At 44.0% G+C, this 14,600-nt stretch overlaps 1 protein-coding gene across 7 annotated transcripts in view; it reads right to left on the bottom strand.

The window, feature by feature from the left end:
• Positions 1-14,600, bottom strand: part of TOP2B (DNA topoisomerase II beta) — a 129,484-nt gene that overhangs the window by 59,483 nt on the left and 55,401 nt on the right. For 6 of the 7 annotated variants that reach the window (XM_073333463.1, XM_073333460.1, XM_073333458.1 and 3 more), the window contains 3 exons: positions 7,591-7,688; positions 6,166-6,378; positions 5,911-6,084 (listed from right to left, as the gene is read on the bottom strand). In XM_073333463.1, the coding sequence (XP_073189564.1) occupies positions 5,911-6,084; positions 6,166-6,378; positions 7,591-7,688 (485 nt within the window). The remainder of the gene's footprint in view (positions 1-5,910; positions 6,085-6,165; positions 6,379-7,590; positions 7,689-14,600) is intronic. The other variant, XM_073333464.1, reaches the window with a different exon arrangement.

The raw sequence follows: 14,600 nt of genomic DNA, 5'->3' as shown, positions 1-14,600 counted from the left end.
CCACACAACAGGAACCAAACCCTGCAACAAACTCTGACGCCAACTCTGTCCACATATCTATTCAAAGGACACCATCACAGGACCTAACCACATCAGCCACACCATGAGGGGCTCGTTCACCTGCACATCTACCAATATAATATATGCCATCATGTGCCAGTAATGCCCCTCTGCCACGTACATTGGCCAAACCGGACAGTCTCTACACAAAAGAATAAATGGACACAAATCTGACATCAGGAATCATACATTCAAAAACCAGTAAGCGAACACTTCAATCTCCCTGGTCACCAAATAACAGACCTAAAAGTGGCAATTCTTCAACAAAAAAACTTCAAAAACAGACTCCAACATGAAACTGCAGAACTGGAATTAATCTGCAAACTGGACACCATCAAATTAGGCCTGAATAAAGACTGGGAGTGGCTGGGTCATTACAAAATCTAATTTCCCCCTACTTTTACTCACACCTTCTTATGAACTGTTTGAAATGGGCCACTCTCATTACCACTATAAAAGTGATTTTTCCTCCCTTGGTATCCTACTGTTAATTGAATTGTCTCGTTAGACTGACCTCCCAATTGGTAAGGCAACTCCCATCTTTTCATGGGCTGTGTATTTATACCTGCTACTGTATTTTCCACTCCATGCATCTGATGAAGTGGGTTCTAGCTCATGGAAGCTTATGCCCAACTAAATTTGTTAGTCTCTAAGGTGCCACAAGGACTCCTTGTTGTTTTTGCTAATACAGACTAACATGGCTACCACCCTGAAAGAAATAGTAGCTGTGTTTTGAAAGTACTGTAGGGGAAAGAAATTAAAAGAAAGAAGGCCACAGAAGAGAAGGGTACAGTAACAATGGCAAGAAATGATTAAGGAGTGACCAAAGGTTTTACTATAAGGGATGGACGTTGATGATATCAGAGAAAGAAATGGCTGGATTTAGTGTGAGACAAGATATGGTGGAAGATGATAGGTCAGTATCCATTCCCATTCAGTCCTTGATCTCTGCTGAAACTGCAGGTAACTGTTTCAATTAGTTCCACTACTCAGTCTGGACCTTTTGATATGAACACCTGAACTGAACTGAGGCCACCAAACTCACTCAACAGAGACTCATAAAAGTCATAAAACAGAGAGGTCATAAAACAGCCATAAGACGATAATGACTTTTGGTCATTATCAAACTGGGCTGGCAACCTAGATGTCAAGGAATCGATATACATTACCAATCCTCTGGGCCATCTAGTTCCCCTTTCATTTGATATGATAATTTATCTCAGGAGAAGTAGGAACACAGAAATTTGAAATGTGTACTCTATTTGACACGATTCTGTAAAAGAGAAGAGTAATGGGAACATTTACTCTAAGACTATGCCTACACTTGAAGATGGAGGTATGATTCCCAGCTTGAGCAGACATACTCACGCTACCAGTCAGAGCTAGCATACTAAAAACAGAATGTAGCTGAGTCAGTCTGAGCAGTAGGAGGGGCAAGCCATCCCAAGTACATAAGTAGTGTCTCAGAATAGCATGCACACTGGGTGTCTAACCTTTCCCACTGTTCGTGCTATCTCAGTTACATTCTATTTACATACATGCTAGTTCAATGAGAACTAGTGCGAATATGTCTCCTAAAGCTGGGAATCACACCCTCAAGTTGAAGTGCAGACATACCCTAAGGCTCCAATCCTGCCATCTGGCCAAGTCAGGCAGATTGCTGCATCCATTCAGCCTCTCAACTTAACTAGTAACATGAACCAACCATACTTTTCAAAAAGTAAAAATAGTGATTTTTTTAAAAAAAAATCTATCCATTATTTGTTACTTTCTAAAACACTAGACTCCAGTTTTATTCACAGTAAGAAAGTACTACCTCTCTAACAATGCAGGATAGTTCAATTTACTGAAATTTAAATTTGTGCCCTGATATTTTAAGGAAAGAAAACCATAATACATTTTTCAGTCTGTAAAAAGAACTATTTATGACAAATGTCTACTGACCTCTATAGTCAAAATGTCCATAAAACATTGGCAGAACAATTTTTTTTCAAAAAGTATTTAACTAGTTTTGTTACAGTTTTACTCACCACATCACTATAGTTCAGACTGTGTCAATATCTCTATTATAAATCCTATTTCAAACATTTATAGCTAGGTTATAAAAATCTGTTTTTACCACTTTTAATATTTTGTAAAAATTGTAGTTGTTGATATATCAAAAAATTATAACTACTTACCTGAAATTCTTGGTCTCAGAAGATAATAGTTATAATAGTTCCCCACTCTTGGGTCCATTCCTAGTGTGCATAATTGAGTGAGGGATGTTGAGAGCTCGAAGTTAGGAGCCTTTAAACCTTTAAGCCATCTCACCAGTAGGTGGCATACTTACGCAATAACTTACAGCCTGTAACTGCCCCAACTGTCAGTACACTTTAATGAAAGTTCACAAGACTGAAAAGCTAGCTCTATCTTGCAACTCTGAGGGGATGTGGAGGGGTAACTATTATAACTACCACCTTCTGAGAAAGATAATTACAAGCACATAATTTTCTTTTCCCGAAAGGTAAGTGTTATAATTTAACCCCACTCTTGGACACTCAAGGCTGCAGGGATGTGTCTAATAAAATGGTAACTGGTCAGTTCCTACACTGTGGCCCGGTCTACATTTAAAAGTTAGGTCAACATAGCTATGGCCCTGAGTACCAACCCCTGATCTAACCCCTGGCGTAGACATGGCTATGTTGATGGAAGATTCTTCCGTCAACCTTGCTACCGCCACTCAGAGTTAGATTACCTAGAGCAATGGAAACCGCCTTTTGTTGCTGTAGGAAGTATCTACACTATAGCACTACAGCAGCATAGCTGTAGTGCTGTAGCTACAACACCACCGAATATGTAGACATGGCCTAAAAGTACCATTAGCAGCCACAATACCCAGTATTTTGTGGCAAACTAGACCTAAATTCTAAGGAAAGGCCAACAATTTGCGTGGCTAACTGAAATTTCTATAACTTATATAAATGAATTGCAAAGTGGAGGTTTTCTATGACTTAGATTTATAAATAGAATTGTTACAGGATCCCTTGTGGTGTTTATTTTTCTATTAATATTAAATTCAATTTATTTTAAACTGTCACCAATTTCTAATTTTCAATATGCAAGGTCTGGGCCATTGGTTGGATAACAACTGAGACTTTGATGATCTAAGAAGCTGTGGAAGATGCAATTCATCTCCTCCTCCTCCTCTCTTGTGGATGGGGTTAACATGTTATTTTAAATTCTGGGAGGGCCTTGAATTTCTCACTACCAACACCAACAAATCTTAACAGCACACAGAAGAGTCCCTGCACCCTCCCTTAAATTCACAGCATCTTTATTAGAATGTTTCTGCTAAAATGATCAGTAGTGAAACATTAACATATTTAAAATCATCATTTGACTTCAGAGCTAACAACTGAGCTGATTAATACAGTTTATACTTCTATTACAGCTATTATTGAAGCTGTTTGAGAAATCAGGAAGACAACATTTAATAAGTTTACAAGTGTTTCATGTTTGGAAGGTTAGCTACATAACCAAAATAGCTAGAAACATTCTTTTAAATGAAATCTTAAGATTCCCAAGTAGAATTCTGTAGCAAGTGGTAGATTCTGAAGAACTGTGAATGCACAGGGACCTGACCATTATAGACACGACAACAAATTTACAAAAAACAGGGATTGGTACCTCAACATGCTACCTGAAGAAAACTTATTTTTAACTGACAGGTTTTTTTTTAAAAAGAAAGTAGGGAAAAGAATTACCACTGGCTGAAACGTATCTAGAAACAGAAAATGAAAGGATTTTGGCAAACAGAGCGATATACAACCAAAAAACAGCTGAAATGAGCTCCTCACCTGTTAGCAGATTAAAGGGAACAGGCAGTTGACGCAGTTAGTTACTAGCCATTATGTCTCATCAGTGGGTAGTTGCACATCAATTGCTGGTGAGGTGGATTACCGGCTCCGAACACTCCACATCCAGTCACATACATAAGGCATGGATCCAAGAGTGGGAGAAACTAGAAATTACAACACTTACCTTTGAAGAATACACAGTACTTTTTTCTATGAATTTTCATAAAGAATTTCTGATAGTACACACGTGTATGTGCATGATAGATGAAAACTGGACCAAAGGAGTCATTCTCAAGTCTCTTTCAGTAAAGTGATATATTTACTTAAGATTGAACAATTGCTCTTTCCCCCCCCCCAGATAAATAATATATGTAATAACTTTCTATCAGAGACACTTATTCATATTCTGTATGTGAAATCAGCTGTAGATATGCTTTCCCCTTGATTCTTAACTTTTTTCACAAACTTAATATTAAAAGGTAACCTGTGACAGACTTTTAAAAATGGGATTTGCACACTTTTTTTGCCTCTATGTTGTACAAAAAAGGCCTGAATTAATACAGGGGTTCTACTTGGGTTTTTTCATTATTATTTCAGAAATACCAAGAATGTCAAGTCTGTTTTCCCCCCATTTTGACAAGCATTAGTTAGGAATTAATATTAAATAGATTTTTTTTTAAAATAACCGTGTCTGTATTATGGATTTTTAGCAAAATATTCCCACCATTCTGTCACTCATTCAACTGCACTGAAGACATCACTGGTATGAACTGTGTAGTAAAAATGACAAAAGCCACCAGAAACATGTCTACACTTATGCTCCCCCCAGTACTACCACTGATTTCACTGGAGCCTTGACTACAATAGTGCTCTTACTATGTGCTACCACTGGTACTGCTGAACCAGTGGCAGCAGGGCACTGGTAGAATTAGTATTAATATTTTTTGTACAGTTACCTAGCATAGACCTGATTAAAGAGTTTTAAACTGTCTTATTAAAAATCCATTTCCTTCTCAATAGTTCACCTTTCAGGGACACTCATAGCTAAGCTTCCCTAAAAATGGTTTAAACAGTCTCCAGAGAATTTTCCCTTCCTTACGTGATTCTTGAATTGAATAAGAACTGCTGTAGCAGCTCTTACATCACTCACCCCCTGCAACTTGTGCAGTGGATATCGCCAGGATATTCTTGCAACTTGGTGATCCCTGGAAGCCATATGTAGCTGGTACAAGTTAAGGTTGTTTTAATTTGTGCCAGACAACTGGCCTGGTGCAGGGTGATCCCAGGACCAGGGGAAGTACAAAGGTGGCCTAATGTGAATTTTGCACTGTTGTGAGGTGAGCAGACTGCTTCTTGGCCATGGCCGTTGATTTGGCTCTTATCAATGTGTGACTTCTTTAGTCAACATTGAGCCTTACAGTGTAGACAACAACTGGATATCTCATGTAAAAACACAAGCAGGGGAAAAAATAACCCCAGCATTTTAGGCCTGCTTTATATCTCAGAAAGAAGTAATAGGAAAGTAAGAAAAAGGTGCAGAAAGAGAAGGAGGGGAGGGACTCAAGCCCATTTTTTTCACCACTTGGCAGGTTACTTTTTGTACATAATTTAATTTCCAAACTAGTATCAGTAATATTTTATTGCAGTATGTGTTTTAAAGGTAAATATAAAAATGCTGTGAATGCTAAACAATAGTTGCAGTTCATTTCACATCCTTACCCAATATCATCAGGTGTATTCATAAGTTATTTGCATCACTGCAAATGACTACTAGTATTTTAAAATAAATCAAAAAAATTTATTTAGAAATACAGTTCTGCCATGAAGAGATTTTGATTGCACTCAATTGCCTTGGCAGACTATTATATTTCATGTAATAGGATTAATTCACCCATTTTAATTTTTTGTATAAAAAAGATTTATTTATAAAATAACTAAGTAGGCATAACTTTAGTGTACATTTTTTATCCCTTACATTTCACTCATTTAAAATATACATAAAACTACTCACCTTTGTGGTAGCTATGCTATTTACAAAGCTGATTTGCTGAAACCCTTTTTCACTTAAAGTGAGACACACATCCCATCGTTCATTCACAAGTTCATGAATAACTTTGAGCGCAACTCCAGTTTCATCCAACTTGTCCTTTACGTAAAGATCTACGTAACTCCGGAATCCATTTACCTATGGGTTCAAAAACATAAGCAATTACTGTCCTCCTACTTACCTATGCAATTTATAAAGTATTTTAAATAGAATTCTTACAGGTAGTTTCTTCCCATTAAACATAACTTTGACCCCTTTGCATGACCCAGCCAAATCATAAGCTCTTCTTGTCATGAGGGCCATAATATCCTTGTCAAGCTTTTCCATCTTAAATTTAGAAAGATCTGGTTGGAATGTGATGCATGTGAAGTCATCGCCTTCAAAATGCTTAATCTTGGGATCAGAAGTCTTCATCATATTGTTCAGCCAAGTCTTTGGAAACAAATTTTAGATGTTAATTACAATCGTTTCTAGTTTACAACAAAACAAAAAAAAGAAAAAAACATAACTAAAAAACCCCTTTTCTCAGATTCCAGTTATTCTAACTTAGCACTAAACTGTAGCATAAAAAATTTGCATATTTGACCTTACAGATTTCTCTGCTAACACAGTAAACACAGAATCAACTGTTTTCCCATGTTTCTGCACGAGTATTAATATGGTGATAGGCTCAAGGGCTTTGTGGAAGGGAAATTATGCAGGAAGATCATGACATCTAAGTGAACAAGAAAAACCAAGCGTCTGGCTGATTGTCTATGTTCTCTGCTGGGGGGTGGGGTGAGTAAACACGAAACAAAACAGCTCACTTGTGCAAACTTTTTTCTTACATAATTTTTCTTGAAAATGCCCAATTTCTTGAAAATGCCCAATGCTAAACTGTGAAAAATTTTAAAACAAACTCTACAGAAATCTACATTCATGCCATCGTTAATATGATTTTTAGCAGTTCTGCAGAAAATATAAAAAAATTAAAAAGCCTGGTAAACAACAGCTTTTTACAAATCATTTACTGCTCATTACAGTGCTATACGAAATAGTTGGAAACTAAAGATTTATCCACCAAAGAGACATAGTAAAAACAGCAAGATTCCAAACAGAATACCCCTAACCAAAGTGCCTCAAACCTATATCAAAGTGACCACCTCTAAGAGTGAGAAGGTAGATCAATTTACATGCCCATTCAATCCTTGGTCTGTGTGCTGAGAATGTCGACAATGGACTAGACAGGTTGGTGTATTTTACGAAGTGGTTGCTGGTCCATTAGGGTTAAGGATATTAATAAGAAACATACACAGAAAAAAAACTGTTTAATATATGATTGTACAAGGTTTTGTTTTATTTAGATTTTTATATAAGGAGCAGGACAATCTTTAAGAAACTACTAGGATTCTCAGACTACTGCAGTTCCTATCTATTTTAACATATTAGTAAGATTATCAAGAACAAATATAAAATTCTTACTCGAGAAAAATTCTTCAACTCTAACGAGTACCAACAGTAATTTTACTCAATTAACCTTGTTGCCTACATAATTGTTACTGCTGGATTTTCAATAATTTATTTTATGGAGCTCAGAAAATGTGTTAAAAATTAAGTTTCTAATTACAAAAATGTAGAAGAGAAAGATCAAAAACACCTGCATACCTGTTTGAAACTGTGTTTGTATTCTTTGCAAGCAGTTTCAACTGTAAATTTTGTACTGAATATATTACAAAGTTTTGCACCATAACCATTACGACCACCTGGAACAACAATTAAATGTGGTAAGTTTTTAAAAGCAGAAATTACCTGTATCATATTACAAATTACTTCAATGAAATAAAATATTCCCTTATCAGGGACTTCTACCAGGTGCAAGGGACCATGCTAACAGACATCAGTGAAGGACTGGGACCTAATTTAATAACTTTTTGCCCTGGAAGTTCACAAGGAAGTTGCACACACAATTTTCATTTTACAATCTGACTGGGTATCAACCTGGGACTAAATGTTACTAATCCATGGGGGGCAGCTTTGCAGAAGAGGTAAAGGGGTGCAGTCCTGGAATTCCCATGGATGCACTAACTCCACGGGCAACTCCTGGCAAAATCCCATGCAACCATGCCAAATTATTATACTTTAGTGGCACAAACAGATGCACTAGAAAGAAACAAAACTTACTTTCATTTGTGACCTAAATCAGGATTTATTATGTGTTTAAGTACTGAATCGGGACCTGTCTGCATCATTTAGTCCACTAAACTTTTCCTTCCATTTTGCCAGTTTAACATTTTTAATATTTGTATGTGCATATAAACTACTATTTTAGATTAACCTTATATGATGTATTACATGTAAAAAAACGCTTACTCACTTTTTCGTAACTGTTGATCTTTGAGATGTGTTGTTCATGTCCATTCCAAGCAGGTGTGTGCGCGCCGCGTGCACGCCAGCCGGAAGATTTTTTCCCCTAGCAGGGTCCGTAGGGTCAGCGTGGGTGCCCCCTGGAGTGGCACCTTCACCTCAGTTCCTTCTTGCCGACTATTCCGACAGAGGGGTAGGAGGGTGGGTATTGGCATGGACATGAACAACACATCTCGAAGAACAACAGTTACGAGAAAGTGAGTAACCGTTTTATTCTTCTTCAAGTGATTGTTCATGTCCATTCCAAGCAGGTGATTCACAAGCTAGAGCTCAGGAGGCGGGGTCGGAGTTATCCACAGAAAAGAGCACGGCTTGCCCAAAAGCTGCATCATCCCTGGACTGTTGTATAAATTGCATAGTGAGATGTAAATGTATGTATCGAGGACCACGTGGCTGCTCTGCAAATTTCCTGAATAGGGACTTGTGCCAAGAACGCTGCAGAGGAGGCCTGGGCCCTGGTAAAGTGAGCGGTTATCTGCTGAGCGGGCTCCTTTGCCATAGTATAGCATTCCCTAATGCAGGACGCTATCCATGACGATATACATTGACAGGATACAGGGAGGCACTTCATTCTGTCCGCCACAGCTACAAAGAGTTGGACGGACTTCCGGAACGATTTAGTTCTCTCTATGTAAAAGGCTAAGGCCCTACGCATGTTTAGTGAGTGCAGCCTGCGCTCCCTATAGGAGGAGTGTGGCTTGGGATAAAACACTGGGAGGAAGATATCCTGGGTCATGTGAAAATGGGAGATGACCTTTGGGAGAAAAGCCGGATGAGGCCTGAGCTGGACCTTATCCTTTTGAAAAACTGTGCAAGGGGGCTCAGACTTGAGGGCCCTGAGCCCCGAAACCCGTCGAGCCGAGGTAATTGCCACGAGGAACGCAACCTTGAATGAGAGATATAACAGGGAACAGGTGGCCAGAGGTTCAAATGGTGGGCCTGTAAGCCTGGAGAGGACTAAATTGAGGTCCCAGGCAGGGACAGGCTGACGCTTGTGTGGGAAGAGCCTGTCCAAACCCTTGAGAAAACGACTGATCATAGGGTTTGCAAAGACCAAGAGACCATCTGAGCCTGGATGGAAGGCAGAGACAGCGACCAAGTGGACCCCTATTGATGACCGGGACAAGTCTTGATGCTTTAGGTGAAGGAGGTAGTCCAGTATAAATGGTATGGAGGCGAGAAGCGGCGACTGACTATGTTGCTCCGCCCAGATGGAAAACTTTTTTCCACTTGGCCAGGTACGTAGCCCTGGTGGAGGGCTTTCTACTACCCAGGAGGACTTGTCTAACCTGGTCCGAACAAGACAGCTCTGTAGCACTTAGCCATGGAGCATCCAGGCCATAAGGTGGAGTGACTCCAGATTCGGGTGCCAGAGTCGGCCCTGGTCCTGTGTGATCCGATCGGGGACTAGCGGTAAGGTGAGTGGGGCCGCTATGGACATTTCCAGGAGCGAGGTGAACCAGTGCTGATGCGGCCACGCCGGCACTATTGGTATGACTCGGTCCCACTCCCTGTGGATCTTGAGAAGCACCCTGTGCACTAGGGGAATGGGTGGGAAAACATATAGCAGGCAGCCCTCCCATGAGAGAAGGAAGGCATCCCCGATGGACCCCGAGCTGTGCCTCCCAAGGGAACAAAATGTCTGACATTTCCTGTTGTCTGGAATGGTCTATCTGGGGAGAGCCCCAGAACCGGAAGATTGAGCTCACCACGTCTGGCCAAAGGGACCACTTGTGGCCATTGACGGTCCGGCTGAGGCTGTCTGCCAGAGTGTTTTGCACCCCGGGAGGGTGAAGCCTGCAGGTGGATCGAGTGCTCTATGCAGAAGTCCCACAGCGCAAGGGCTTCTCGGCACAGGGGAGAGGCGCGTGCACCCTCCTGTTTGTTGATATAAAACAACGCCGAGGTATTGTCTGTGAGGATTGAAACACATCTGCCCATTATGCGCGTTCTGAAAGCATAGCATGCCAGACACACTGCCCTCAGCTCTTTGACACTGATGTGAAGAGCGAGGTCCACTGGAGACCAGAGGCCTTGGGTCTTGAGGTCCCCTAGGTGAGCCCCCCAACTCAGATCCGAGGTGTCTGACACCAAGGTGAGCGAGGGCTGAGGGCTGGCAAAAGGCACCCCTGTGCAAACCATTCAAGGGTCAAGCCACCATAGGAGGGAGTCCAGTACCAGGCGGGGCAGGGTTATGACCCTGTCCAACACATCTCTGGCTGGTCGGTACACCGACGCCAGCCAAGACTGGAGTGGGCGCAGCCTGAGCGTGGCATGCTGCACCACGTATGTGCAGGAGGTCATGTGTCCCAGCAGCTCTAGAAAGTTTCTTGCCAACGTCATGGGGAACCGTCTGAGACTCTGTAATGATGTCCTGAAGTGAGCGAGACCTGGCCTCTGGGAGGTACGCCCTGGCTTGGGTAGAGTCCAGGACCAAGCCTATGAACGCTATCCTCTGCACCGGGGACAGAGCAGATTTCTCCTCATTCAGGAGGAGACCTAAGACAAGGAAGGTTCTTCTTATAAACTCGACCTGAGCCTCCACCTGGGCTCTCGAGCGACCTTTGATCAGCCAGTCATCGAGGTATGGAAAAACTTGTATCTGGCGCTTGCACAGGAACGCTGTGACGACTGCCATGCATTTCGTGAATACTCAGGGGGCAGTCGACAGTCCGAACAGGAGGACGGCAAACTGGTAGTGGCCTCTGTTCACCACGAATCTGAGGTAGCGTCTGTGATGTGGGACTATTGCGATATGAAAATACATGTCCTTCAAGTCAAGGGCGGCATACCAGTCTCCTGGATCCAGTGAGGGGATAACGGAGGTTAGTGAGACCATGCGAAACTGGAGTTTCTTTACGTACTTGTTGAGCTGCCGCAGATCCAGTATGGGTCTAAGGCCCCTCTTGGCCTTTGGTATGAGGAAATACTGGGAGTAGAAACCCCTTGCCCCTTAGCTCCTGAGGAACCTCCACCAGCCCCTACTGAGAGGAGGGACTGCACCTCTTGAATTAGAAGTTTCTAGTGAGAGGGGTCCCTGAAGAGGGACGGGAGGGTACAGAATTGGATGGAATATCCCCTCTCTACCGTGCGGAGCACCCATCGGTCTGAAGTAATTCGAGACCAGGCACAGTAGAAAGGGGATAGATTGGGACGAGAAAGTAAGATGGGAAGGATTCAAAGGTCATACTGGCAAGCCGTCCTCGACTGTACCCTCAAAAGGGTGGTCTAGAGCCCGGTGGGGCCCTGGGCTGGCCAGAGCTTTGTCTAGAGGGAGGGCGTTGCCTCCTCCGAGTACTCCTGTTCCACCTATGTGGAGCATCCTGGCGGTTTTGGGGTTGGCAAGGACGAGGGGCAGGTTGAATACTCAAACGTCTGCACTGGGTAGCAGGCGTATGAAGCCCCAGCGAACGAAGGGTAGACCTCAAGTCCTTCAAGCTGTGAAGTCTCTTATCCGTCTTCTCACAGAAGAGAGCTACACCCTCAAAGGGAAGGTCTTGAATGGTCTGCTGGACCTCGTGGGGAAGACCAGAGAGCTGTAGCCAGGAGCCTCTCCTTATAACTACCCCTGTGGCCAAAGTGCGGGAGGCCGCATCCGCCGCGTCCTAGGCCGCTTGCAAAGACGCTCGGAAGACCAGTTTCCCCTCCTCCATGAGCGCAGAGAACTCGCCCTGAGCTTCCTGAGGCAGAAGTTCTGTAAACTTAGCCATAGACTAGCAGGTGTTATGCCCGTAGCGGCTTACTATGGCCTGCTGGTTGGCTACACGAAGTTTCAGACCTCCTGTCAAGTAGACCTTCCGGCCAAACAGGTCCAGTTTCTCGGCATCCCTGTTTTTAGGGCTGGATCATTGAAACCCTTGACAATCTCTCTGATTGGTCATGTCGACCACCAAGAAGTCCAGAGGAGGGTGGGTATAAAGATGTTCATACGCTCTAGAGGGAACAAAGTAGCAGCACTCGGATTTCTTGGCTGTAGGCGCCAGAGAAGCAGGAGTTTGCCACAAGTTCTTAGATGTTTCGGTTATCGACTTGATAAATGGCAATGCAACCCTGGATGGGTCGGAGGGAGCCAGGATGTCTATGACAGGGTCTAAATTCTCTTCCACCTCCTCTTCCTGAATCCCCAGGCTTTGGGAGGCCCTCCTCAAAAGCTGTTGAAGAACCCGGTTGTCCTCCAAAGCTGGGGCCATCGACGTCCCCGTGACCACTTCATCAGGTGAGGACGAGGAAGAGAGAACAGAAGGTGGGCCCAATTCACTGCCTTCGGCCCCCACAGGGTCCCTCAGCACACGATACTCAGGCTGTGGAGCAGGTACCGATGAAGAACTCTGCGCCGCAGCTGGTGCCGGGGCAGATAAATCGGCAGGACCAAGACCGCTGGGGTTAGTAGGGACGGAGCTGAGGCTTCCACCGGTGCCGTCACCTGGAGAGCTGGTGCCGGAGCTGGCTGAGGTATCGGTGCTGAAACCATGTGAGTCAGCGGGGCCACTCCACCTGAGGGTGGCACCGTCATCGGCGGTGCCGGCGCTGATTGTGGCACGGATGACGCCGACACCATTCTGGAGCGTGGACCATGGACTTGACCCTGGCTCTGATTCTATGCCCAGGGTGTCCAGAAGGGCCATCAAGCAGGTGGTTGCCACTGTTGCTGCCACAGTGCCGGGTATGGTTGGTGACTGCGCAGGGACCTGGACCTTCTGCTCCGCGATCTGCTAGATCGAGCTGAGTCCACCTCCGACTCCGAGTTCTCCGAATAAGACGACCACGGAGGAGCAGTCCCCTGGGTCGCCAACAAATGACGACGCGATTCCGGGGAATGGTGCGCTTCTTGTGCCTGTGCAGGAAGTGCCGGAGAAGGAGACCGACAAGCCATCATGGTTGGCTTACCCCTGGAGTGGAACAGGGGCCGTGCAGTCGCCAGAGATTTGTCTCTCCTTTGGGTGGAGGACGGCACAGGGAGGCGCATCAGGTCCGTTGCCGCCTTGAACGCCTCTAGCGTCGATGGTGGTTGTATGTCCACCAGATGGTCCGGGGACCGACGAGGGTTCAGACTCGACTGGAGCTGGCTGGGGCAGGAGTCGACGAAACCCTGGGCGGAAGCGAGACGGAGGCGGTCTGTCCCAAGCCACTCGTGGACAGCACCGGACCCTTAGGTTTCAAGGGGGGTGATCGGTTCCTCACCAGCCTCTTCTTCTTTACCGGAACCGGAGATGAAGAACGGTGCCGAACTGAGGCAGACGCCCTATGGCCCGAGTAGTGGCGGTGCCAATGGGCTTTAGAGTCCTTAGTCAGGTCTGTTTCATGCGCCGTTGGCGCCGGAATGCTGCACACCGAAGAGGACGTGCTCGGGGCTGGGTTGTTTGGTCCCGGGTTGGATTGCGGTCTCAGAGCAGCCTCCATGGGCAGGAATTTTAGTCTCTGCTCTCTGTCCTTAAGGGTTCTTGGGCAGAAACCCTTGCAAATGCAGCACTTGTCCTTTTCATGAGTCTCACCAAGGCACTGCAGGCAAGACGAGTGAAGTTCACTCTTGGGGATAAACTTTCCACAGGACTCACTGAGTTTAAACCCCAGAGACCTGGGCATACCCCTGAAGGAGAAATGAACTATCTAACATACCACTACTAACTATATGAAAAAGTATAACTATAGAGAATAACTATTGAACTATGTACACTAAGAACAAAGACACCGCTAAGGCGCTCGCTGTAAGAGCGAGCAAAGTTCCAGCTAGCCATCACGGGCAGTAAGAAGGAACTGAGTGGGTGGGGAGGTCAGTGGGGCCCAATATTGGGCTCCATGAAGGCGCTGCTCCAGGGGGAGCCCAGGCCGACCCTACGGACACTGCTAGGGGAAAAATCTTCCGGCTGGCGTGCACGTGGCGCGCACACACCTGCTTGGAATGGACATGAACAATTACTCGAAGAAAAATTTGTATTTTATAATATATTTTGAATCCTGAGATTATACAAAAGAGAAGACATATTTAAATAGGGATTTTCTTTGTCAGGACAATGCTAAGGGGACAGCTACATATAAATGGGTGCTGCTAGTACATATAAATGGGTGCTGTACTTGCAAGAGAACAGTTCTCTCTAAACAGTATTTGTGTAAAAAGCAAAAAAAAAACCATGCAAACAAACAAAGTTTGTTTTTAGATAATTTTATAGAAACAGAAAAACTGGCAAATAATGACTAGGAAGTACACAAATAGTCATCTCTCACAAAGGCTCAAGAAAAGAAAACTCAGAAAA

Source organism: Lepidochelys kempii, chromosome 2, assembly GCF_965140265.1.
Source record: "Lepidochelys kempii isolate rLepKem1 chromosome 2, rLepKem1.hap2, whole genome shotgun sequence".
Classification (NCBI taxonomy): Eukaryota; Metazoa; Chordata; order Testudines; family Cheloniidae; genus Lepidochelys; species Lepidochelys kempii.
Note: the sequence above shows the minus strand (reverse complement) of the source record. Positions and strands in the feature narration are given on the sequence as shown.